Here is a 27,229-nt window from a genome sequence, read left to right on the forward strand (position 1 = left end):
TCTGGGTTGTAAAGGGTTGTTTTTGAAGATATCCTCTTTGCCCAAAGAAATCTAATATTGTGCTGTTAGATGGATTAGTGTGAATCTTATTTTACATCCATTGAACTTCCTATACTTTGAATAATTTTTCCAGCAGTCATAGGTAAATGGCAATAGTCAGAGTATAATTTGTTGGAGGTGTACAAATACAATTTTTTTGAACAATCCTCGGTTTCCTCCATAAAGAAATATTTCTGCTCCTTGCTAATCTTTCAGACTTCTATAAAGTAGAAAGTAAAAATTTAAAACATTCTTCAAATTGTGTTTGTTTTTATCAAGAACCCTGCTGTTCTGTAAAAAAAATCCCTGATTTAGGAAAAATTGATTTTTTTACTGAAAGATAATGACTTCAGGGAGAAAATAGAAATAGAAATGCTATGGATTCTCTTGTCTCCTTAAATAATGTAGAATGTACTTTATATATATGGAACTGCAATTCTCAAGGTATTAGGTATCTGAGACTAGTCAAGGACTCAGATACAGGTTTCTATGTGTTTTTTTTTTTTTTTTTTTTTTTTTTTTATCATGCTTACTGCAGGAAATCATTCTGTACTATGACCTATCTTTTGTTATAAATGTTTTGAATTGCCTCTTAAGGAATCTAATTCTCATTTTATGTTTGTAGTGGAAATAGGGAGATGAGTTTGAAGAGGTTAAAGTGAGTCTTTGTGAATATTCTTCCTCTCATCTTACCTTTCCAAAGGTTTTCAAAATACATTTTTACATCTTTTTGATACTAAAATACAGAAGATGAAAAGCAAGCACATGGGAAACAGATTTGAAAACAATTGCATAGTGAATCTGTACTCAATAAGTCAGCCTTCTTTCTGTGGCAGCACTGGGAAAAATTGTTGAAAATAAAATTAATTTGAAATTATGCTTTTTCTCTGCAGCATGTACATAAAGAGTTATTACACCAAAGGTTAAGCTGTATTTTCCTTAATTTCATGTAGACTATTTCTTTCATGTGAATTGTTCAGCAACCACTACAGTCACATTTTTTAAGAAACTGTAATCAAGAATATCATCCTGTTATGCTGACTTGTGTTCCCAAAGCATTCAGAGATTCTAATAATCATTACTGTCAGAAATCATGTTTCTCACAGATCATGTGTAGACTAGCACATCCTTCTAAAGTGAGTGATATTAAACACACCAGCCCCAGCAGATTTTGTAAGCAGGATTGTCTTGCTTTAAGCCTGCTGAAAATGTCTTTTTTTTTCTTTTTTTTTCTTTTTTTCTTTTTTTCTTTTTTTTCTTTTTTTCTTTTTTCTTTTTTTCTTTTTCAGGTCTGCATCTAGAAGGAATAGAGTGCATGATGTCTTTCAGATAGGTAATCATCAGGTTAAGCCTTTTAAACCCCTTGGTAATTGGAAGTACTCTAGGTCAGCCAAAATAACTCATCCCAACAAAAATTTGTGTTTCATGACTAGTAGCTCTAAGGGAGCTTAGGAAGTTTTTTGCTGAAATAAACTAATTAATGTATTGTTTTGTATTGTACTAAATCTCAGGTGCCTGGTTTCAGTTGCCCCCCAGTTCAAAAAGGACACTATGTGACAATAACTGTCTGGCAATACACATAACTATACCCATGATTAATGTGCGAACTCCAGACTGATTATTCACAGGTCTAAGGTCCAGAGGATGGTCGAAATATGCTTCAAGGTTGGTATTGATTTTCTTATCTTCATGTTATGAATTTATTTCTGCCCCATGACTACTCTAGACTTTCTTCTGAAAAGTTTTGAGCTGAGCCGGTGTTTGTATGGACTAATGACAACATATTCCTATTACTGTGTGTTTTGGAGGTAGGTCAAGAGCAGTCCTCAGCAAATAGGACCTCTTTTGGTATGAGAGGTTGTAGGAACTGGCTTTACATGTATTTACAAGGTCTCAATTTAAGCTTCAATCAGTCTAGCTTCCAGCCTCCTTACTTGTAAAATAGTGTCATTTCTGCAACACCTCACGAGAATGTGAGCTGCTTTATTCAATGGTGGGGGCAGGCCACTACTGCAGGTGAATTTCACCTGAGGTGAAAGCTAGACATTGAAAAGAGCATGGTTACTTGACACAAATTGAATTTCTAAATGTGTACCCAGTTACCAAGAGTGAACAGACAAGATTGCAGTCAGTGATTTTATGAACCATAGACTTCCTCTGCCCATTTGAACTTTTCTAGGTCTTTATGCATAACACAGCTGAACATAGTATGAGCTCACAGTGTAACAGCAGGCTTATAGGATGCTGTTCTTACTGTCAGTGCAGTCATCTTTTTTACATTAGCTTAGCTAAGGTAAGTCTCTAGTGTGGCATAAACAGTAGGAAGAATATTTCTATGTGTGCTCAGGCCTCAGGCAGTGTATACATTTATAATAATCGAACGCTGAATGAACAGAGAATTTGTCTGTACTCCTGAGACTTTGGGTTACAGGCTCAGCATACTTCCTCAAACATTAGCTCATCTTTCCTAATTTGCAAGCATGTATTTTTATAAGATTTTTCATGATATATATCAAAACTTTACAGAGCAAAATATTTTTATATATTTATTTTTTATATATTTTTATGAAAAAAATGTATATTAATACTTGGTTTTCATGGAACCTCACCTTTTTTTTAATAGCTTTAAGATGTCAAGAAATATGTTATGGACAGCAAACACCTCTTCATTATTTTTGCATCTACATTCTGCTCTGTCATGTACATCACCTACTTTTATCTTTTTTTTTTTTTTTTTTTTTTTTTTTTTTCAGAATATGTGACCCGGGACTGTGCATGTTTTGTTTTCTCTTAAGTCTCCCTGGCAGAACCAGTCATTTATTTTCTTGTCTGTATGTGCCATTCTCAGCCTACATGTTATTATATTCATCTTCATTTAGTTGCATTTTTTGTGTCTTTTTTTTTTTAGTACCTCTGCACTTCTAATCCATAAGTCACTGCAGGAAGGACACACTGATTGAAAACCTTTCTCTTCAAGTAGAATGGTAAATTGCTTTTCATTATATGATTCTGATTTCTTGAGGTCTTCAATTTCACCTAGGACCATTTTTATTGAAAAAGAAAAAAAAGAAAAAAAATACACAAAGAAGACCTCAGTCAAAAAAGACAAAACAAAAATGTCTTTTAATGAGTAGGATAACACTGAAGATAAATATTGTAGTTTGCATATCTTTAAGTGCATTTTACTGAAGGAATGGAAAAAAAAATTTAGAGGCTGAGCTTGAAGTGTTTATTGCTAAAAGCACACTGGTTATTCGTTGGTTGGTCAAAAAATGCAAAAGAATTTCTGCAGCAGTATCTTGCATAGCAACAGGGAGGATTCCTGTCTAATGTGGTGTTCACTGTTTGCTCACAGCACTCTGTCAGTAGCTGTTTGTGGGATGCCTGATGCTCCTTTTTGTACCTTGATTGGGATGAAGAGCCCCAGTGAGTGTGTACCTGAATCTTTCTGGAGTTGCTTTTGAAACAAAATTTTTCCCTTATAAAGATGCATTTCTTTTTTTTTTTTTTTTTTTTTTTTTTTTTTTTTCTATTGATCAAGAAATAATGAATTGCTTTCAAAAGACACTTACTTGGTGTAGATACACTTGAAGTTTGATTTTACAAAAGAAAGGTATTTGTTTCTCAGTCATTGAAAACCTTACCTATATAATAAATGCATCTGTTCTTCATTCATGAGCTTACAAAGAGTATGGAACAGCTTTTCACACAAAACTAATGAAATTGCTGATAGGTATGGAAGGGCTAAAAAAACGTTTTAGTTTCTTTCCTAATGTGTTCCTGCAAAGACACACACAAATAAAAAGGTCAGAGTTCAGCAACAGTGAAAGTTAATATATTTTCATTTAAAAAAAAATATATATATATATATATATAAATACTATAATTCTTTAATTCTTGAGCACTTATCCTGTCTCTAAGAGTTATGGAAGCTAGAGGCAGAGAATCGTTTCACAGCCTAAATGGGGATTGCCAGATTGCTACATTTCATAAACATATTGTACTTTTTCTCATGTCCTCATACTTGTACCAACCTGCTAGGATTACATAGTTTCAAGTTGGTCGGACTTGTCCTGGATAACTAATCTGCAAAGATTGGTATAAAGGAAGAAACAAGATACTAATGAAACTTTCCCTTCCTCAGAACATTGTCATATTTGCAGCGTTGGCATGCAGGAGGCATGTGAGCTTAAGTTCTGTTTTGGTGTCCTTGTGTGACACTGGAGGACCCCATTATTTCTTCCATTCAGATTCCAGGTGGTACACACACTCAAAGAGAAACTCTGATCTGGATAAAGATATCTCAAATCTGCAGAAGCTCTGGTGAAAAACTGTTTTCTCTTCTCTCTGTGCTCAAGTTCTTGAAAACAACCAGTAGAAGCCTGAGTGGTTGTATTCAGGATAAACCTCTCTACATAATCTCATGCATACACATTAGAGGTTCATGAGCTGTGAGAAGCCTAACGCTCAACACTCCGAGTAACGGCTTTGCTATGCAAGAGGTGTTATTTTTTCATCTTTTGGCTTTTAAAGGCAGACTGAATACATATAATAAAAGATTAAATGTGCATCTGTGACATAAGGTATCTAGGAAATACTGCAATTATGAAAACCTTATGACTGGTTGTTAAAAACAATCTACTCTTCTTAATAAGTGTAAGGAATTGCTAAAGCCCTAACTGCAGGTAACACTAATTCTACTTTGATCTTGCCTGAGCTTACAGTCAAGTTCCAAACAAAACTGAAATTTCAAATGTTTTGGAAAGTTTCATATAATAAATGTTCTCATATAAAGTATTTAAAACATCAATAGTGATAATAGGATTTCAGCTTCTGTCTGCTGACAGTGACCTGTCCTTACTAGAATCTTCCTCTTCCTGTAAAAGAGGAAAAGAAAACAAGTACATGGATATGTTTCCCTGACTTATAAAAGAGAACTGCATATATATAAAGATAGAATAAATTTAGTCTTTTGATGTTTCCGTCATATGTGTAAATCTATGTTTACTTTAGCATAGGGAAAAAAAAAAACTTGGTTTTGTTTTGCTTACACTGATATGAAAGAGAAATAGTTCCTATGAGGCCCATGTATTTATTCCAGATTTATGCTAGTATAACTAAGAACATGGCCTAAGTCGCTTATCTCTTCAAGTAAGGTCATTTATTTGCTCTTAAAGTAGTTTTTTTTTTTTGTTGTTTGTTTTTTTTTTTTTTTTTTTTTTTTTACTTGGGGGTTTATCTGTATTGTTCACATGCAAGGGAGAAGGATTTTCCAGTACCCAGGACCTGAAACTGCCGAGTTATGATTGTCTCCAAGACTACTCTCCTCATGTGTGTTTCAGAGAGCAAATGTCATATCTCCTGCTGACCAGAGCAGATGCTGCTGCTCCCTGATTGAGTGGGTTCCAATTTTTGCATGCCTATACCTGCATCTTGCATGTGGGAATTAATCCCGAACCTGACTATATTAGACCTGACAGCCTTCCAGGCCCCTCCAGCTGTCACCAAAATAAATCCTCTACCAACACTTTTGCCTGTCCAAAACTCCTTAGGTGGCAGGGGATGCATTTTTCTGGTTTGCATCTATCTAATGTGACACAGATCACAACACGGCTGCAATAAATCTGAAGTTTTTGTATTCCCTGTCAAGAATAACTCACTGCATTACCTTTTTCTCATCTGGGTTAATTCAATTTTCATGAGGTCTGACTTCTGATGGTGTAGCTGGGTAGCATGAAGTCAAAAAGCCTGCCATCCTCACAAATAGATGTCACAGGCTGGAGGAGGTTGACAGTCAAGGTTGGTGGCTGGTGTTTCATAAAACATTCACATCCTCGATAGAACTGTGAACTGATTTTACTAGCCTTGAAGTAGAAGTGGCACTAACTAGCATACTGCTGCTTCTCAGTTCACAGAGAGGACAGATAGACATTTAGGACACAAAAACAACTGCTGAGATGATTCATCCCTTTGAAATAGAGGTAAACTTTACAATAGACACTGCTTGAGCTAGGAAATCAATGGACAGTAATCATTTGGTTTCTGATCAACGTAAAATTCCTTCAGTGACTTGAATGGTGAGAGGGTTTTTGGACGGGCTCTTGAGACAAAAAGGCAATTTCAGCAGCCTTACTTAAGTACTCCTATCTCTTTTCAATCTATTTGAGACACCATGTTTTCTCTCACAATCCCCTCAATCTTCTCAGTACCTTTCTTCTGGCAGCAGTACAGGAAATAGAGTCTACAACAAAGCCCTTAGTGATTTCATCATTCTTAATTCTTCAGAAAGAAGGCTGGGCTATTAAACTCCTTTTTTTCCCTTAAATGACTGAGACAGTTCTCTTTGTTTTCTCATCATTCTTGTGGCTGGATAATCAGTACCACTGTCAAGGTCTGGCAGGAAGGTCAATGGCAGAGGTGGAACCATCAATCTATATATCACAGATAAGCAATGGTCCCAGGCAGAGGGTAACATGCACCCTTCTTCACTCTTAGGGCTGAGAGAAGGACTGAGAAGTAAAGATTTCATTTCTGTCATGCTTTAGTAGAAGAACTGCCACTAACATGACCTACATGCTGGAGTACGTGAATGGTATTCGGCCATTTCTCTTTCAGGTTCAGAAGAACGAGGGTGTACAATGACAGTGTGTTAGGGTTGAGTTTTTCTGTTCTCTGATCAAAGGGAATTACAGAGTGTAGCTGATTTTCTGACTTCTCAACAGGCCTGCAGAGGGAGAAGGAGATGACTTTAGGAACCTCCCTGCACTGAAGAGAGGAATTTAGAGCTGCTGGTGAGAGAAGGAAACACCAACAGATCCCTCCTGAACTCACCTTTGGCTTAAGCTATATTCCAGCTGGAAATTGAGTATAGGATGGCAGCAGCCTACAGCTCTTCAAGAGCTGTAAGTAAGAATCAGTTTCTGGCAAAATGAACGAGGAACCTCCTAGGAATGGACAGTTATGTTTTTACTAGCCCATCTGATCTGCTTTTGTGTTGGCCTTCCCCCACCTTCTCTGGCCTGGAATCCTGCTATGAAATTAAAGAAGCACTTTTCAGTTTCTTCTGCTATCAGACAAAGGAAAGAATGGCCAAGTAGTTGGTATGTCTGTACGCCTAAGACCTACATTTGTTTGACGTGAGCGGTGATACCATGACACACACAGAGTGTGCTGAAGTATACTCTTGCTCTAACCCAGGGCAGGCTCTAGAAGTCTCAATAAAAAAACTTTCTCTGCTCAGCATTCATAATTCCCACTGCAGTCCAACTGGTTCCCCTCATATGCTGTCAGCAGGCAGTGAGTGTGTGCAGCAGGCTCAGGGTAGGAGTCTTGCTTCAAAGCCAATGACACCTCTGAGTGGGGTAACAATAGCAGTTGTGCTTGATCACCCCCTTGGAAACAAACAAACAAAAAAAAAAAAAAAACACAAATAAAATGAATGAATGAGACTTTACCTCCATTTTAGGTAATCTAACAGTCGGTTATTAGAGTTAATATATTAACATAATGTTCCAAAGTGTTAATCATTTATATTTGAGAGTAAAAACTACCAGTATCCTGAAATAGCATTCATACAGTTTTTCACTGTTAACTTTTACTAACGAGTTAGCATTTTTAAAATTAGATATTTAGGAATAATTCAAAATACTTTAATTATCCACTTTCACTGTAAAAAAAAAAAAGAAATCTTTTTAGTCAACAATTTAATGAATCCTAAAAACAGTAATCTAGCTACAGGTCATAAAGCTTGCATAGAAAGACAACCTGGAAGTTTGATAAAAGTTGTAACTGTATCAATATTTATCCTATTAAAGACTAAAATCAATATGTAAGTCACAACATAGGTCACAAGTGGTCAAAACACAGTCATTAAGGAAAGGTAAATATGTTCTGTTGTCTTCGGTCTGTGTGATAAAGTTAAATGTGGACACAAGTTAACAAACATTTCCTGATACTTCAGTTGATATGGCAACAACTGCTTAATTACCCAAAATGCATTCAGACAGGTTTCCTCAAATAATCTCCCTTTCTCAATATTTTTGCTTATTCTGTGGAAAAGGTCATCAAGCAGTTTGTGAGATGTTGTGGTGGTTTTGCCGTGCCAGGCAGCTGAACACCACAACCTCTCTCTCACTCTCCTTCCTCAGATGAGGAGGGGAAGAAGTAGAGGAAAGAACAACTCATGTGTTGAGATAAGGATAATTTAATTAAAGGGGAAAAAATAATTATTAAGGAAATAATATTATTAATTAAACAATTTAACTAAAGGGAAAAAAGGGAAAGGGGAAAAGGGAGGGGGAAAGGGAATAACAAAACAAAACAAGTAAAGGCTATGTGGAAGTGCAGAGGAAAGAAATTACTCTCCACTTCCCACAAATGAGCGATGCTTGACCACGTCCTTGAAGCAGGGCCTCAATGCCAGTGTTTGGGAGGAGGATAGATGCTTTCGCAATGAGAGCCCACCCCTCCCCTCTTCTTCCTTTTTCCACCTTTTATTGCTGAGTGTGACATCATATGGTATGGAATATCCCTTTGGTTGGTTTAGGTCAGCTGCCCTGCTGATGTTTCTTTCTCTCTTTTTTGCCCACCCCCTAGGAGGGTCAGAGAGAGTCCTGATGCTGTGCCAGCACTTCTCAGCAGCAGACACAACACTGGTGTGATACCACTGCTGCTGTAGCTACAAGTGCAGAGCGCAGCACTGCATGGGCTGCTGCAGGGAAAGTTAACATCCCAGCCAGACCCAGTACAGATGTAAACTGTTAAATTTCCAATATTAGCAAGGAGATCCATCAGTGCAGAAACGAAATTATTTGAAGGTGTGACATCTGCAGGGCCTATGTAGTTCTTGGTTTATTTGGAATGATTATATTTAAGTTAGGATTTGAGTGGGATGGAATGGGATGGATGGACAACCAGATGAGTAAAAAAAGTCATAGAATCACAGAATGGATTGGGTTGGAAGGGACCTTAAAGATCATCCAGTTACAACACCCCTGCCATGGGCAGGAGAGGCTCCCACTAGACCAGGTTGCTCAAAGCCCCATCCAACGTGGTCTTGAACACTTCCAGGAAGGGGATGTACACCCCTAGTCCTATGACTGCATACCCCGATAAAGAATATCTCCCCATCTTTGTTGTAAGTCCTCTGTATGTATTGGAAGGCTGCAACAAGTTCTGCCTGGAACCTTCTCTTCTCTAGGCTAAATAACCACAATTCTCCCAGCCTTTCTTCATAGGAGAGGTGCTCCAGCCTTCTGATCATTTTTGTGACCCTTTCCTGTACATGCTTTAATAGGTCTATATCTCTATTGCAGTGGGGGCCCCAGAGCTGACTGGATGGTTGGTCTTGGAGGGTTGTGGTTAGTGGGTTTGGAGGCAGGTAATAAGTGCAGTACTACAGAGATGTCTCCTGAGACCTGTCCAGTTTAACATCTTTATCAAAGATGCAATCATAGAATAATTTAGGTTGGAAAAGATATCTAAGACCATGACCAACCACTACCCTAGCATTACCAAGTCTACCACTCAACCATGTCTCTAAGCACCACACCTACATATCTTTTGCAGACCTCCAGGGATGGTGACTCAGCTACCTCCCTGGCCAGACTGTTTCAATGACTCACAACCAGAGAAGAAACAGAAGAATTTTTTCTGAATATCCAACCTAAACCTGCCCTGACACAACTTGAAACTATGCAGTGCATTCTCATCAGGTTTGCAGATGACACCAAACTGGAGCAATATGTTGATATATTCAAACAGGAACTCTAGTGTACACCCACAGGATCAGGTTGCCCAGGGCCTCATCCAGCCTGGTCTTGAACACCTCCAGGGATGGGGTGTCCACAACCTCTCCAGGCAACCTGTTCCAGTGCTTCATCACCCTCTGAGTGAAGAATTTCCTCCTAACCTCTGATATAAATCTCCCCTCTTTTACTTTAAGACCATTCCTCATTGTCCTGTCATTATCTGATTGAGTAAAAAGTTTTTCTCCATCTTTTTTATAAGCCCCCTTTAGGTACTGAAGAACTGCACTGAGGTCCCCCCAGAGCCTTAGGCTGAACAACCCCAGCTCTGTCAGCCTTTCTTCACAGGAGATATTTACTTCATTTACATTGAAGTTAGAGTTAAGCTATAAACCAGAACTCATTTCCCTCCCTTGTTCAATTTATGGTATACCAGGTTATATTTGCTATTTCTGTGTGACCTGCCTTAGGAGTTGATTATTTTATATTTTTTATTTGTAGTATCCCAAGCCCAGATTGATTTGTTAAGGTTACGTTTGACAGACTATTCTAAAGTTTTTGTGACAAAAATAGTATTCTTAGACTGGCCTGAGTCTACCCACAGACTACTGCTGACTTTTTCTGCTCTGAGGGTGTGAATGTCTTTCCTTCTTTGCATAATTATGTGCTGACCAGATAAGTATGAGGAAACTGGAGAGCTTCCCCATACCACTAATCTGATCAAAATTTGAACCATCACCATCTATATTTCAGGAAAAGGCTGGAAGTTAAGGGAACAGAGAGTATCACCGGCAATAATACTTATCCTCTCTGTTCAAGTTTGGTCTTTGTGTAATCAGAAATACAAGTGTTAAAAGGTCAGAGGGACACTAAAAAGAGATAACTTGACCATTGCCTAATAGTTAGGAATGAGAAGAAAAGACTACATTCCAGGTCAATATGTCAGGAATATTCTACATCTATGGCTGAAATACAGTACCAGCTCCAAGCATAATAATGTAAATTTCCTGGCTCCATGGCTCCTGCATGCCTGTCTGACTAGTATATGATCTTCCAGCATGTGCTTTTTCCAGGTTTACTGATACTTGACATCTCAGGCTGTTTGGGTCCATGGCTTCTTTACCTCTCAGGAGGATGAGAATCTGGATAACCCATATGAAGGATGTGGAGGTCTAACCATTAAAATGGTATATTTAGAAATAATATATAGAAGATGAGACCTGTACATGAACAGATGTAAATGTTCTGAAGAAGGACAGGCAAGGTGGATTTTGAGCAATATGCCTATGTGTGATAGTAAGAGTACCTATGACATTCATATGAAGTTGGCAAATTTGACATAAGACCTATAACACAATACAACTCTAGAGTGGAAGATAGAGGCTAGATATCCTGAAGCAAGTCAGAAAATCTTCTGTTGGAGCTGCATTCACCTGTCCTAATGTGAAAGTCTAGTACCAGGTGCAGTGTAGGGTCTTCCTTGGACCAGAAGCATGCAAGTCCCCATTAAGTTATCTTTCATATCTGTAATTCCCATGCAAATGTTTCCAATGCCCTAGGGCATCTCAAAGTAAATGAATCCCATCTCTAGTAACAGGTAAACTGTAGTGGTCTTTATATTCCATTGACTGTATTGACCTGTTCTCCACTGATTATAATAGGAGTTTAGACATTAGCTCACATGTTGATGACTAAATCTAGCTAAATCTGGTGCCTAATTTAGAAGAATTTCATTGGCCTCGGGAGGCTTTTAAATTCTCTGTGCAATCAATGCAAAGATGTTAGTGCTAAATGTAGAGAGCTGGATGAATCTAGCTGAACTTCAGAGGTTCCTCCCTTTTTCTTTACCTTATAGAAAGAACCTAGACAGCTATGATGGGCAGAATTAGATTGCCCTGCCAGAATCCATTGTTTGAAATATTGGCAAGACCATGTTTTAGTTAGACTTCTAAATTAAATAGAATGGATTCTACCTATCTGTCTTTAGAAGCCATAGCTAACTCTTGCTTGATTTAAGAACCTAATTACTAAAAACAGAGCTCTAAACATATTTTTCCTAATACTTTGTTCTTGAGAAGAGCAGGAAATAAAGTAAAGTCCAATAAGACACCAAATAAGAAATTGAACATACATAATAATCAATTATAATTTCTTTTTATCCTATGAGGTCCTTTAGGCATCACCTTTTGCAATTTCCTGATTCAACAGCCCATGAACATATTACGATAAATCATTGAATTGATGATGGGAAAAAAATACTAACTTGTAGATGTTTTGAAAACTGGATCCAAAGAAACAGATTTTGAGAGGTATTTAAACTCCTAAATGTTTGATCCACAAAGGGAAATAGATTTTTTAGATGGTCAGCATTACATCACATAAGATTTATGTGCCTGTTTCATTATCTTCGTATAAAATGTATGCAAAGAAGTAGGCATCTCTGAGATCCATTTCTTAAATTTCACATCTCTTGAGGTGCAGGTGCTCAGCTCCTGGCCACAGAGATGAACAGTCATGAACAGCAGCTCCTAACCCTTTTTTGTGTCTGAAGTAAGTTTTGAAAAAGAGAGTCAGCAACTGAAAGGACATCACTCTTTGAACACACAGCTGGAGGAAGGGGTGATACAAAAAACTGAAAATCTCAGAATTCAGCACTTTTTCAGAACATATGAAACAATTACAATGCCATCTGAAAGCATTCACATAGTTCTTCACTTTCTGACTGTAAAACTCAGCCAGCAGGCTGTAGGGTAACTCTGCGAGTCTTGCTGAAGAAGCACTGCTTAAGAAACAAATGTTCTACATTCACAGGACCAGAGAGAAGCAGCAGCAGAAAATAAGCTTCTAAAATCCACAGGTTAGGATGATCACTTAGAAGAAGCTGCCTGATGCCCATTTCTTGCTGAAAGAAATGGTCATGCATTTTCCATTAAATAGTAGTTATATTAAAAACAATGCTAAAATTCAGGTATTTCTGGCTTTATTTATTTATGTATTGTAATATTTTATTTATTATTGTGTATTTATTTATTTATTTTCCTATTGAATGGAAAGGCAATTTATAATCTTTCTGGCTGACTTTATCCTTTTTCAACAGGGATCAAACAGGATACTCTAATGAGCTCAGGATTTACTGAGAATTATTTAAGAACTTTAGCATACCTGGAAAAAGAGACTAAGATGATAGAAATCAGTGAGAAGCTTCCACACGAGTGCTGACTGAACTAGGGATCATAATCCTGAAAAATATGTAACTTGTGAGGTCCGTAGCAGAAGTCTATATAGTAAAGAGAGGAAGTTGAATTGGTAAAAGCTATTAACTCTTCCTTATCAGAAACAATGAGGTGTAAATGAGTTTAGAACGATCAAGATATGTACTACAGTAGCACATACTTAGTCTGAGTTTCTCATTGCCACTGGATGATCCAATGTAGCTCATCCAAGAGACAGCTTTGTCCAAACCAGAAAAATGGCTCTTTCTTTATATTGCAATTGTAATTAATGGACAGAACATTTCAGTGGGAATGCTAGGGTTAGTAGTCATGACTGTTTTCTCAGCAGTTGATTTTAGCTGATTTTTAATGAGGCCTCTGCTGTTTTCCTTGCAAAGAAAGATGTACAACATTGCACTGGATAAGACCTGGCTTGAAACAAATCCTCTTTGCACCATCTGCACTTTGACACCAGGCACAGCTCCCCAAACACATATTCAACTGGATATTTCTCTGTTTAGTAACAGCACATGAGAATGGGCTTAATCACACAGGAGAGCTATATATAATGCTTTTGGAGAGAGAAAACTAACATTTTCCATGCTTCTTGTGTCTTATCTGGAATTAGAGAGAAAGCATAGCTTTGAGCTAGTGCCTGAAGAACTGAAAGTCTCCTCTCTATACACAGTGTCTCCATCTGTTGATTGCTAACAGAGATTTCCATATACTTTTGCGCAACCCAATGGAAAGCACACTGCTGATGCTGTGACAGATGGATGCCTGCTTACATGCGGGAAGTAGACCTTTTGTTAAATCTGGTCCCTAAGTACAGCATTGCTTAGCAACTATGGGGAATGGAGACAAGCCAAAACATCAGATCACATTTCACCTTCACAGCTGAGGGTTTGGGGTTTTCTGTTTGCTTGTTTGTTTTTTAAATAAACTATCCCAGCTGAATGCAGTGTAAGACATTGTTAGGTGTTTTATGACTTCTGCTCTTATAGGAGTGTCAGTGTCCCATTTCCCAGAGAACTGCACCGTTTCACTGACATGAAGAAATTCAGACCCAGTAGTGAATGAAATGGAAAACCCCCTTGCCTGTTTGTGCCTTTTTTTACAGCTTTTTCCTAAATCTTCAGCATAAAGAGTTGTTAAAATCACAGCAACATTCAGCCCATAGCACTCCAAAGGTGTATGGCAGCACTGCTATTCTACCTCTCCTCCCTTGTTGCAGCACTTAGTCTCTCTTTCCTTCTTCCCTCCAAGGGGTGTTGCAGAGCATGAGCTGAAGTTCAGTAATGACTAGTTTATCTCCCCAGAAAATTCTGGGTTAAATAACATCACTTTGGCAAGGATCAATGTAGCAAATAACTTTTATGCCAGCAAGACAAGACCCCTTTACACAGCCTTGGATCTGAAGTTGCGGATATCTTGAACTGCTATCTGATTGATCTATGGCTGCTCAGCTAGAAATTCCTGTGTGCACTGATTCTTTGTACTAAAAACTCCAGGGAAGAAGTCCATATTTTGCTGAGCATTGACTTGCCAGAAAAATATCCTTCCCAGTTTATATGTAGGAGGAAGACAGAGACAGAGGAACTACATATGGTCTTACATGGTTACTAAAGTGTATTTAAACTGTTGAGAAAATGAGACCTTTCCTCAAAATATATATATATATATATATTATTTTTTTACATATGTCTAGGGAATATGTAGGCTGAGTTCAATTGCCTTGATATAGTCTTGTGCCAGTTGCAGTAACACTGGGGAGCTGAGTCTTCACACCCCTGAACCTTGCTGGAAATGTGGCTGGAGCCAGCTGGGATAGGACTGGGCACTGTGAATGGTACCAGCCCTCCCTGGCAGGAAAATGCAGAGCCCCCCCATTATCTCTGCATCCACTGTAATGTAGGGAATTCTGACTCCCTACTCCCTATTTATGTAGATGTAGTATAATGCCAAACATCAGTGCTCTAGCAACACTTGCATAGCTGATGCGTACATGTTTGTACTCTCTGTGCTGGGCTCAGCCTGACTTGCACTATTCCAGAGACACTGAGAAGTAAGCCGTGAGTATGTGTGGCAGCTTGCCTATGGAAGACAAACTTTGCTTTGATATGAAGCAATATAATCAGTAGGTAAATACAGTGGGTTTCAGCATGTTCTTAATATTTCTAAATAAGAAATATATAGGAAAATAAAAATCCCTAGGGCTTTCTGGGCAGTGCAGCTCAAGATCTGAATAAAGAGTGAATAAAAAGGCACTGAACTGTTGCTGATATGCTGAAAGCACATCTGTGACTGCTGTGTGGTGCATAAATACTCAGACTAATGTTAAACCTGCATCAGCTAGGTTATTAATAACAGCACAATTGGGTCAGCAGAGTTTTGAGTATAGACTGATTTGTCATGTTTCCTGGGTAAGTTTGCAGCCTACCCTAAGCTTTCTGCTGCTATAACTAGACTGCTATTGGAACAAGAGTTTGCTGGCATAAAGCTTATATAAATTATCTCAGTTATGGAAATATCAAGGTGCTTTAGATTTGCATTATATTTTGATCAAACGAGGAAGAAGCTAAGGTTTATATTTGGATCAGAAAGCCTAAGCTTCTTGATTTGGTTGCAAAAAATTGAAATTTTGAAAAACCTACTCTGCTTGAGAGATGCTTACTATACTAGATGAAATCCTTACAAATGTGATGTTTCCATCATATATTTATCTAGAGGGGAAAATAAACCCCTTTCTGGTTAGATCTTTATAGATATATATTAAAAAAATACTCAAATTCTTATTTGGGACTTAAATTCTCATCTTGTGAAGAACTGAGTCTTTGGTGCAATATCAGATCTCAGCAGCATGGATGCCCATAGGCTGCACAGCCAGTTTCTGCATCAACTTCTTGATAGACAGCCAGTTCTGACTGACTGATGTATTGCAAAATTGAGTACTACAATGTCTAACCCATGGGCACCTAAATTGGGTAGGTAGAGAACTTGGTACTAGGTTGGGAGCTAATTAGTTTGCATTCATGCAAAAATTTAGATGTTAAAGTCTTAGATTAAGTCTGCACTTTGCATGAGTTGTTCATTTGGAATAGGCAAAGTCGGGCTCCTCATGACTTAAGGACCTTACTATGGCCTGGAGAAAATGCCTCCTTTCTTTTAGTGTTCAGTGACTGGAATGCTTTCCCAAAGGTTGCTCCTCAGCTTTTTTGGAAAATAAAAGGATGATCTGCTGCTTTCCTCTTAACTGATGGATGATGATCTCCATCTGTCAAAGCTCTGGGTAAAGTTCTCTCTAACAATTCTGTATTTTAGTCTCCTTGCTAAACAGACTCGTGAGCATGCTTTCTTCCTCTCAGAAGAGCTCTCCAGCTAGTAGGCTGTGGCATATTCAATTCTGTACAGCACGAACAGAATTGTTTTGGTAAACAGGATTTCTACAAATTTAGCACCTACAGATTTGAGATGCCATCTCCCCCCTCCCCCAGCTATGTTGTAGATTAGGAGAGGTTTCAAAGATTTGCTTTCAGTTTTAAGCATGGAAAAGAGGATTTAGTTTTTCTTTCTATTCCTAATTGTTGTATTTGCAACATAAAACATGCTGTGCTCTTGATTTATAATATGAAACAGACTCCATTTTTTTTGTCAAAAATACTTCAATTTTTTTTTATCTTTAAAGTCTTGTTGTTATACAGCAACAAGAACATGCACAAAATTCAATGATTCTAAATCAACATTTTCTTGGGGTGCTGTCCTTATTTTCCATTAGTTGTCTTTCTGCAACAAGAAAAAATAGTTATAAAATAGAACAATTAGTATTCTGACAAGTCCAATTTATATGGTACATTGTCACAAAAGTTATCCTAAGAAAATGCAGAATGGCCATACAAACCTACTAATACACTTGAGAAACTCCTTGCAGGAGCTAGAACAATATACTATGAAAACTCCAAATACATATTCAGTATGTGTGTTTTTAAAGAAAACTTTATAAATATGCAAATTTAAGATCAACAAATACAGAATAAAATGCACTAAGAAACTGATATGTAGACAAAGGTTTATTTACACCATACAACATTTTAAATATTTTATACACAGCTGCAGCAGAGAAAGCTACTCTGAGCTTTCCAGAGAAAACTGCAATAATAAAGATGTGAAATATATTATTCATATAAAAGTGAGATTATTACTTTATTGCATTTAAAGCAATGAAGAATGTAGCTCAACAGACATTCATTTAATGACAAAAACTTTGCTTTTATATTATAAAGTAAAAAGTGTAGTAATGGCCAAACAGACTGTTATAAACTTTAAAAACTGCATAAATATATACATTGTGCTTCATGGTGAAGTTTTTTGAAAACTAAACCAAATGAAGCTGTTACAACATGAATCGTTGCTTGAGGTTTATCTATAAAGATTACCTTACAAATCCATTCCACGGGTACTTACAACACACGATGGTAAGAATTGTACACCTGGTTCGCCACTAGCCATACTAGTGGGAATAAACTGTATGAAAAAAAAAACACTGACATTTGGCACAGGAAGAGCCTGACATAAAGTAGTCACAATGTTCAGACAGTAGTGTCAGGATTCCCAAAGTCTCTTTATCGTCAGTGCAATGAATTATTTTTGTTTGTTTTTCTCTTGCTCAGTTTGTTTTTCTTTTTGTTAAACTTCTGTTTGAAAGTCACCTTCTTGCACATCTAAAGGCAAGTTCAGACATTTCTCCCATTCTGCTGGTCTTAGTTCTAAAGCATCTTTTGCCTCTGTGTCTAATACGTTTATCGTTGTATAGTGTTGATATTCGCCTGTGGTTTTGAAACTGTCCCATGGAGCCTTGTTCTGTGCTGAGTTCTCCTGAAGAGCAGAGAAGAAAGAGCAATTAAAAATGAGGATGAAATAATGTGTTTTCTGTTTATAAGGCTGATCACTAATGTGCTCTCATGAGATGCAGGAGCGAGGGAGAGGAAATGGCTTTGCAGGGAGCCAGGCTGGCACATGCTCTGCGCCATTGTGACTGTCTTTCACTGCAAGCAGTCAACTCTTTGGCAGACTCCTCACCTGAGCTGCCAGCTAAGCCCTGTCTTTCACAAGAAACAATGTAAGTGAGGAATCGCCAAATGATCCAGGAACAACAGCCAGCATTGTAGCTGTGGTTGTGTCAAAAAGTGCAGAAAGAGAAGCGAAGTTAATTGAGGAGAGATTGCTGTCTGAAATATGGAGTGTTTTGAAACAGAGATTGCCAGCTTAATGTAGAATTGAGGCAAATGCATGACAGAACAGAAGAAACCTGCTCATCAAGAATGCTATAGCCACCTTGTTTAACAGCTCAGGTATATTAGGATTAGCAAGCTGAAGGTGTCTTATTTTCTACTGTCCCTGAATTCTTTTGGAATGTCAAGTTGTACAGGGTAAAAGTCATTACAGAGTGAGACCAAGTTCATTAGTGATTTCTGCTATGTTAGTTGCCTAAACCTAACATTTTCACACCATTTTAGATGCCTTTGGGAGATCCTGTTGGATCTCCCACTATCTTTCAAGAGAGGTATGGGTCCTATGTCATCACTGCAAATACTCTGCTGTAGATTAATATACCTGAGGCTGTCTAAAATAGCCTGAGATGCTGACATGTAGGTAACTGGATCACTTTCTGACTGCATAGGCCATTCCCCTCGGCAGCTTTTATTAGCAGAAACTTCAAGAATTTTTCACTGACATGAGCAATCAACCACAGATCATCCTCAGAAAACCCCTCTGAGATTTTGAATGAATTCAAACTTTACATGGACAGCAAATTTCAGATAGGGGGTGAATGCTAACTTCATGTGCCAGCAAATATCAGATGGGGGAGGGGGTGAGAAATGGGTGCAAAATAACATATATCACAGCTAAAGATTCATGAAAGAATCTGGGCCAAATTTCTGTTGAATTAGAATGATGTAAACCCATTGACCTCACATCTGCTTAATACTTCTTCATGTCTGAGAGCAACTCATCATAAAATGCTGTATAATAATATGATTCTAGCTCAGTTTCATTTAATATGCAATTTTCACATTATAAAGTTATATAGAAAATTATTACTAATCATAATATTACTGCTAACAAATATGTCACACTAAATTAGCTGTTTTAATTAGGCAGAATCAACTATTTCCTTGCTCTCATTATCAGATGTAGTCAGGGTGTTATGTGTGTGTATGAGTGTGTGTTTATAAATTTGAATTATGATGATAGCAGTGTCAATTCAAGATGATTTAATTTTTGCTTTTCCAATGCTAAATATTTATAAGCCTATTATGGAAAAGACAGAAGATTACAGAGACCCTGTGTGCCTTCTGGACCCTCTTATGTATAGGTAAATCTAGTTGGACTTATTTGCAGTAACTAATTTAATATCTGTTTGCCTAGCTAGGGGAAAAGCCCTGTTGGCTAAATTTTATTAGTGAGCTGCTTTCTCTATATAGTCTTTTAGACTTAGTAGACACATACATATTTTAAATGTGTTCCCTATAGTTCAATTACTTGTTATCTACAATGATATCCGTGACAGTTATTGTCTAGTTGTACAATCTAATGAATCCCATCATAGGTTAGATTACTGAAAATGTCTTTTGTTCTCATTTCTGAGGCTGTGTAAAAGCAGCACAAAATGAGCTCTTCTCAGGAAATAACATCGAATTCAAAGAACTCCCATTTCATTGTTATTGTTAGGGATCCAGCATATTTTAAATAGCCAAGAAGGAAAACTTACCATGCTGCCTGATTTTGGTACATCCCGAAATCTGTCCAGTGTCTGGAATTTCTGATTTAACTCTTGAAACAATTCCATGTGCCTTTTTCTTGTATGCATGACCTTCTGCAAAAAAGGAACATAATTGCTTTTATTTATAATTGAATCTGGGCTTTTTTTAAGAGAACCGTTATTTCCCCCAGCATAATGAAGTAAATTGAATTTGGCAGGGCCATCTTTTCCCTATAGACTCAATCAATGGAAGTGAATTGCACTGTCTTCTCTCTGCTCTGTTTAATGCACTTCCTGTATACAAAGGACTTTTTTAACCCCACATTTATTGAGCTGCTGAAATCAAGGAACACACTTTTTGTGCTAGCCTGAAAGAATTTTGAAAGCAATGGCAGTTTCTCAGAAGGAACTTTATCTTTTGCACATTAGGAATATTTTCTAGAATTTCTGTTTTCAGCTTGGATACTAGCATTTTAATTTCTAGAGGAATGCAACAGTAGTTTGTATCATAACTTTTTAAGAATAATTTTTATGGGAACACCAAACTCAGGATTCCTGGACCAAAAGGAAAAAGGCCAAAATGTTATGTCTTTTTAATCAGACATCTTGTCATTCAGATCATCACAAAATGCAGTTGTAATGGAATACATATTAAGATAATACGCATAATATCTCAACTTTAATGGTTTTGTTATTTTATGGACTGAGCAGTTGAAACTAAGGGCCCCCCCCCCCCCCCCCAGCCAATGCACATGGCATTCTTCCACAAAATCTAATTATATGGCACTCCATTGCAAGAGGTGGAGACCCCAAACAGACCCCACAGTTGGAGGAGCCCTCAGGCCATGTATCTGCATTGGCAGCTACACAAAGAGTGAAACCTATTTTCAGGCCTAGACTGTCATGCATACCATCTGTGTTGTTTCCAGATAAGTTCACTATCAAGTATGGATTCAGACCAGCCTCCAGAGCAAAGCTGAAGGCTGCTTACTGTTTGGCCAAACTTGTGGTTCAGTACTGTAGGTGGACAGGAGACAGGAAGGGCTGAGGATGCTTCACCTCAGTCCAACAGCAGATGGGCCCAGCTTGACTTTCCTAAGCTTCTGTAACTGTTTGAACTTGAGTTGCAGCCAGGGCAGCAGCCAGTAATGTTGATAGAAACAGTGCAGGTCACCAGCCACTACATATGTCCATTAATTTTCAAGCCTGATTTTCCCTGGCAGTGTACATGACAAGCCACACAAACTTATGTATGCAGTGCCTGAGTGTGACCCTCCCCAGCAAGTAACACTTCCACCAAGTCTGAGTTAATACCTTTAAAAATGGAGCTGCAGTAGCTAACCCTCAAATAACATTTTACCAGTTCCAATTTTTACTTGTTTATCTTTCATTTGCATTCTGTATTTATAAATTTCATGAAACGTGGCTGCTCTCTTGGCTGTGCATTCCTACCGCTATGCTGTAATGACCATATTAACCTTAATATAGCCACACCACAGATTGAGAACTGGTTTCACTTCTGAAAACAGGAAATTGGCAACATTATTCACAAAAGAGACGTGAGATATAGCAAGCAATTAAAGACCTATTAACTTAACATGAGTTGTGGGGTGAAAAGGGAAACAATTTTGCAGGATTCCATGAGGAACTCCTTGCAAAACATAATTTAACTAGAGATAGCTGATTTAAATTTATAAGGGAAATTTCACTTAAGTCAATTCCTAGGGATTCTTTTAAGCTGTTACTGTTATGGCAGACAGGAATATTTAACAAATTTCCTATACATAGAATTTTGAAAAGAAAGGTTCTGCCTCAAAGATTATTATTGGATGAAGTAAGGAGACATGCTGCAGGGAATAAAACAGATTTGATGCATTAAAATACTGGCTCTAAAAGCAGAAAATAGCATATGACTGTGAAACAAATGTCTCCAGCTGGAAACTTTTTAATAGAAGGCTAGGAATATAGAGAATGCTACTTTCTGATAGTTTTCTGAATCGTGTACCCAAGAATTTAGTTAAATAGCAAATATGAATAATGCAAATGTCTTACTCAGTTCATTACATTATTCCTGAGGAGAAGCAGGTGGGAGGAGAAATTAAACGCTTGCAGTGGGAAGTCTGCCAGAGAAAAGGCTTTAAATTTTATTCTTAATAGCAGAATAACTGGTATGCACATGTACATATGGATCTTTTAGTTGCTTTGTGTTTGCCTCTCTTCCATTCCATAATTTCTACCCACTGACAACCCTATCCTCCTCAGCGCTTAGAAAAAATGATCTGAATTGTCAGCGAGGTACAGAAACTTAAACTTCCAACATCAGCTCTCCATTTCTAGCCTTTTAAAATTATTTTATTCCTTCTTAGAATTCATCATCTTATCTGTTCTCTAGAAAGCGTGCTCTGTTGGATAACTCTCTTTTATGAGAAAATAACCCACAAAGTATTTGTGGGGGTTTAATCTGTTTTCCCTATTAAATTGCCAATGTAGAAAACACAGCTTTATCAGTCTTAGAATGCAACACAGAGCTGAAAATCTTCACCAATACATACTAAAATGATTGCAGTAACATAAGGACCTGAACAGGATGAAAGAGGAGTCTCTGATGCTGCCTTTAGAAAGTGCACCTCCTTTAGGCACAGTTGTGGATTTGCCCAGTCATACTGCATCCCATACCAGAAGCAACTTAGTTAGCCACCAGTCTAAAGACTCACTCATCATACATTCTTCCTGATATCTAACCTAAACCTCCTGTGGCACAACTTGAAGCCATTTGTTCATGTCCCATCACTTGCCACCTGAAAAAGAGACCAACACCCTCCTCAATGCAAGCTTCTTTCAGGTAGCTGTAGACAGCAATGAGATCTCCCCTGAGCCTCCTGTTCTCCAAGCCAAACAGCCTCAGTTCCCTCAGCCGCTGCTCATATGTCCCTTCTCTAGCTTCATTGCTCTTCTCTGCACACAACTGAGCAACTCAGTATTCATCTTGTGGTCAGGGGCCCAAAACTGAACACAATATTTGAGGTGTGGTCTTACCAGTGCCAAGTACAGAAGGATCATCACTTCCCTAGTCTTGCTGGCCACACAATTTCTGATACAAGCCAAGATGCCATTCACCTTCTTGGCCACCAGGGCACATGGCTGGCTCGTATTCAGCTGGCTGTCAACTAGGCGCTGTAACTCTTGTGTCCCGTTCACCCCTAAAGCAGGACAGGTCGAGCTGATACCCCTTTCACATTTCTACTCCACTCACAGATAACAACAAGGTTGAATTTTGAAAAGGCCAAGACTTACTCTCAGCACCTACTCTCAGAAGAGCACTTCTCAAAATGAGAAGGACTTCAGACATAATACTATACCCAGTTCATTTATTTATTTATTTATTTATGATAAGATTTCAGCTGAACTCTAGCTCAAGAACAAATAATGTCATTCAATTTGCCTTGGAGATTTTCTACATTGTTACAGATAAAAATACTATTTTTTGCATGAAATAGCTAGGTGAAAGGAACAGATGGGGAAATGCCTTCCCAGCCCTACAATGGAAGCATGCTGTGTTTTCAAGATGTTATAGGTCTGATCTGTTGCCAGACTTAGGAATGAGAAAGGATTTTTCCTTGCAGGCATGAGTTTTTTTTTTTTTTTTTTTTTTTTTTTTTTTTGTTTGTTTCCTTTGTCTTGTAGAGATGTCTTCAGATTAGTAAGAGAAATCTTCTAAATTTTGGGGTGAGTTTGCAATATTGCTATAATGAATGGCTATTGTGGATAAAATTCTGAAAGAATGTATCTCCAGCAATTAAATATCAATTCAACATTATTACTGGTGGGATTCTGCTCCTCTGTGGAAAGAAAAGACATTCTGGTATTCATACTTCTCTGTATCCTTGGTCTCCCTAATGGAGCTCAGAAAGAGCCAGAGATGACCTGAATCCTGGAGAGCAGGGTAATAAAGTAGTTTTCTGAATTATTTGGCATAAAAGTTGTTTATTGTAAGTAGATAAAATTAACACATTGTATGAAGGGGAGAGTGAAGTGGATGGGTGGGGAAATGCAGGAGTCAGATCTTCTCATAGAATTTAAAGGTAATTGTGATCTTGTATCCTAAAGTGCATGCCAATAATAGTGTTTAACTCTTCTGAATGTTTATGTAAGTGACAGAGCATACCTATTGTAAAGACCTCCTGGGAATTTCCACAGCATCTGTATTTCTGCTCAACATAATTAGAATGACTTTTATTTGATCTGACAGCTAAGTATTAGTGCTGTGCCTTCATGACAAAAATTACCTGTCCAGCTTTGGGGAAATTCAGAACGTAATGATTGTGCTTGGCGAACACTTACTTGGCATTACCACAGCTAGCAGCACAGCAAGGATCCAAAACTCCTGGACCAGGATTTTGGTCATGTTTTGGATACTGAAGTATATGAAAAGGTGTCTAAAGTAATCTTTGGTAACAGCAAAGAAAAGAGCTGAAAAGATGTTGCATGCTCATTTTAAATTCAAAGTTCATACAGTCTGCTTTGCAAATTCTAGTATCGGACAGTATATTATTAAGCTGTAATACTCTCTGCCTATAGACTAAACTCACTGTATTACAGTCTGTCTTTCTTCTACATGAAGGGACGATTTAAGGATGCAATGGCAAACTATTTATAAAGGAAAAACAAGTTACAGCTGGTCTAGCCTTCATTCTAACCAACAGAAGATCTGTGATAATGGTTGGCCAGTTTGGATATCATCTTTTTCCCTCTTCCTTTCATTCCTTTATCTGGAGACATGTTATCTATAAAACTACCCAGCACAATCATAGGACTTTTGTTCTTTACTGTTTGCTATGAAGGTTCACAAAACTATACCTGTATTTATATATAATGGAGATAATAGGGATGGAGGGATGGAGACTATTTTATGGCATTGAATACAGACTCGGTCTGTCTGTGTTCACCCTACAAAGCAGCTAGCTTAGTGTTTCCTCTGTGACCCTCAGGAAAAAGAAGGGTTTTTCGTGTTTTATTTTGGCTTGGTTTGGTTTGGTTTGGTTTTACTTCAAAATGTCTATATTAAGGGGAGTGGTAAGTATATATATATTGCTATCAAACTGCAACCCTACAGCAGTAAGACGAACATGTCAAAGACTATTCAATGGCACTATCTAACATGGAATATTCTCTTTGGATGCTACTAAATTCTCATAGTCTCCAAAATAAGAAGTCTAACACAACATTGCCTATTGTGAATGGTACCTCTATCATCCTAGTTCCTTAAGGGTGCTTCAAGAACTGTTGGAAGAGAGAAGATTGGTCCAGACTGAAATAGTGAAGATCATTCTAAAAAATGTTCATATTGCTTGCATTTAATTTTAGACTCACTTGCTCATCAGAATTTTGTTGTTGATTCACGTTCTTATTTTCTACGTACATCCTAAAATATTTATGATAATATTTTCATTTTATTTTCTTTGAACTTACTGTGTGAATCTTTGTCTGGTGCTATATTTGAGAGGTTACATGAGTACCTAAGATAACTACAACCTCTGCGAGAAGATGACAAAGGATATTAAGGCATGATATTAAACTATCAACAAAACACAATCAGACATGGAAGGTTAGCATTTTAGCAAAAGCAGGTCACCAAAGTAAACCTCTCATTCCTAGGCTTCTATGACCACTCTATGGTTGCATTTTTCTAGTTAACGTGTCTTCTCTATGGACTAGAATTTGAAATCTGAAAGTGTATGCGTTTACAGCCCATATAATAAAGAATGCTTTTGTTTGAACATGGAAACAAGGAGGGTGAAGTACTAAAGCTACTGTTGACATGTAAGGATCACTGGAAGCTAAAGTTTAGTCCCATATCAGTAGGTTCCATGCAAATATTATGATTGTTCAACTTCTCTAGAGACACAGATAATTAATTATATCAAGCTATAACGTACAGACAGCCTATGCAAAAATAAAAATTGATAAATTATTAAAATGCTCTTGAAAAATTACTGCTGTGTTGCTTCTAGTAGAGAGTATATAAAAAAAAAATAAACAAAACTCTCAAAGATTTCATCATAGTGACTGAGAATACAACTTTCATTAACTAACACAAACAAACCTACTCATTCAATGGGTTGGTTCTAAGTCTGAAATTGTGGTCATCTAACCTAAGGAACCTTACATAAACTTGATTTTTTATACAGCATGTGACCCATAAACTTTGACAACTGCAGCACATCATCACTCAAAATTTGACACATTTATAACCACTATTTGGATGTGAAACTCATATGCTAGTAAATTAGTATTGAAGAAAAAGATAGAAAAAATGACTGAAAATTTCTCAAAGCAAGCTTCTGCAACAATGTGGCCTGTGCTACAGAAGTGTCACACTTTTTTAGCAGATAAATAGCCAAAAAAAAAAAAAAGGATGAAAATGAAGAGGCAGAGAATTTAAAATCCGAAACCATGATGATTAATATTACACTATGACAGTTTGATCTCAGAATATTTTACAAACAAGTTGCACCAAAGTAGTTTTCATGAATTTCTCTTGTTCTATACAGCACCGACTGAAAAATCCTATGAAATCTGTGTCAGAAAACTAAAATCTGCTAAAACACTTCATATTTGCTTTTAGGAAAATACTTGCAATAATCAGGAGTAATTCAGTGAAACTTACTTCAAAGTCAAGGTCCGAATAACGTGATTTTCTTCTCTATTAAGCAGTAAAAAAGAAAGAAAAAAGAGGTTGTATTAACAAGCGGACTATTCATCAAATCACATCAATGAGTCTAAATAACATTCTTGTTTTTCCATCAGATATATGTTATGCATTCTGTGAGGGGTTGTGGATTTTATTATGACAATTTAAGACTAATGAATTACTTTCTGTACAGTTTATTAGACCAGTACTGTATTCCTTTCACTGAAATAAACCAGATTGCATTTCACTGGGATGTTTCATATGCATGTTATTTGTACATAAAATATATTTATTTCTATGCTTTCTGTGGTATTTGTAAATTATCATAATACTTATTCCTTTTACATAGATATCTATATGTATCCATGTTTTAGGCTTTTATAAGTATATAGAAATTGGTTCTTCCCTTCATCAGGTTTACATTGGTACAACTCCGTTAATTTCAATGCGATAACTGATAGCAAAATCAAGCTCAAGCCACCTATACTTTCCATAGAGGCTTCAGCTTGTTTGTTTGCAATGACAATCTGGATGAAGAAAGCAATGATTTTGTTTTACATTTATGATATATCTGATTCAAAGCATCTGTTAAAAATAAAGAATTATTTACTATTGAAGTAAACAATTGTATACAATACTACAGAATATGATTCCTTAGATATATCACAAATAATTTAGCACATAATTTTTTTACAGATTCTGAAAGAAACCAATTATGAAGTCCAATTATATCAGATTAAAATAGTAATATTATAAAGAAGAGATTTAAAAAAAATATCTT

General features: G+C 37.2%; 1 protein-coding gene across 6 annotated transcripts in view; it reads right to left on the reverse strand.

Moving 5' to 3' along the window:
• Positions 1-17,049: 17,049 nt before the first annotated feature.
• The window catches only part of ADGRB3 (adhesion G protein-coupled receptor B3), a 467,103-nt gene continuing 456,923 nt past the window's right edge, over positions 17,050-27,229 (reverse strand). For 2 of the 6 annotated variants that reach the window (XM_035322905.1, XM_035322906.1), the window contains exons 28-30: positions 26,425-26,460; positions 19,767-19,871; positions 17,052-17,869 (exon numbers count right to left, since the gene is read on the reverse strand). In XM_035322905.1, the coding sequence (XP_035178796.1) occupies positions 17,681-17,869; positions 19,767-19,871; positions 26,425-26,460 (330 nt within the window). In that variant the 3' untranslated portion in view covers positions 17,052-17,680. Of the gene's footprint in view, positions 17,870-19,766; positions 19,872-26,424; positions 26,461-27,229 lie in introns of all 6 variants that reach the window. The other 4 variants (XM_035322902.1, XM_035322901.1, XM_035322903.1 and 1 more) reach the window with 3 other exon arrangements.

Source organism: Oxyura jamaicensis, chromosome 3, assembly GCF_011077185.1.
Source record: "Oxyura jamaicensis isolate SHBP4307 breed ruddy duck chromosome 3, BPBGC_Ojam_1.0, whole genome shotgun sequence".
Lineage (NCBI taxonomy): Eukaryota > Metazoa > Chordata > Aves > Anseriformes > Anatidae > Oxyura > Oxyura jamaicensis.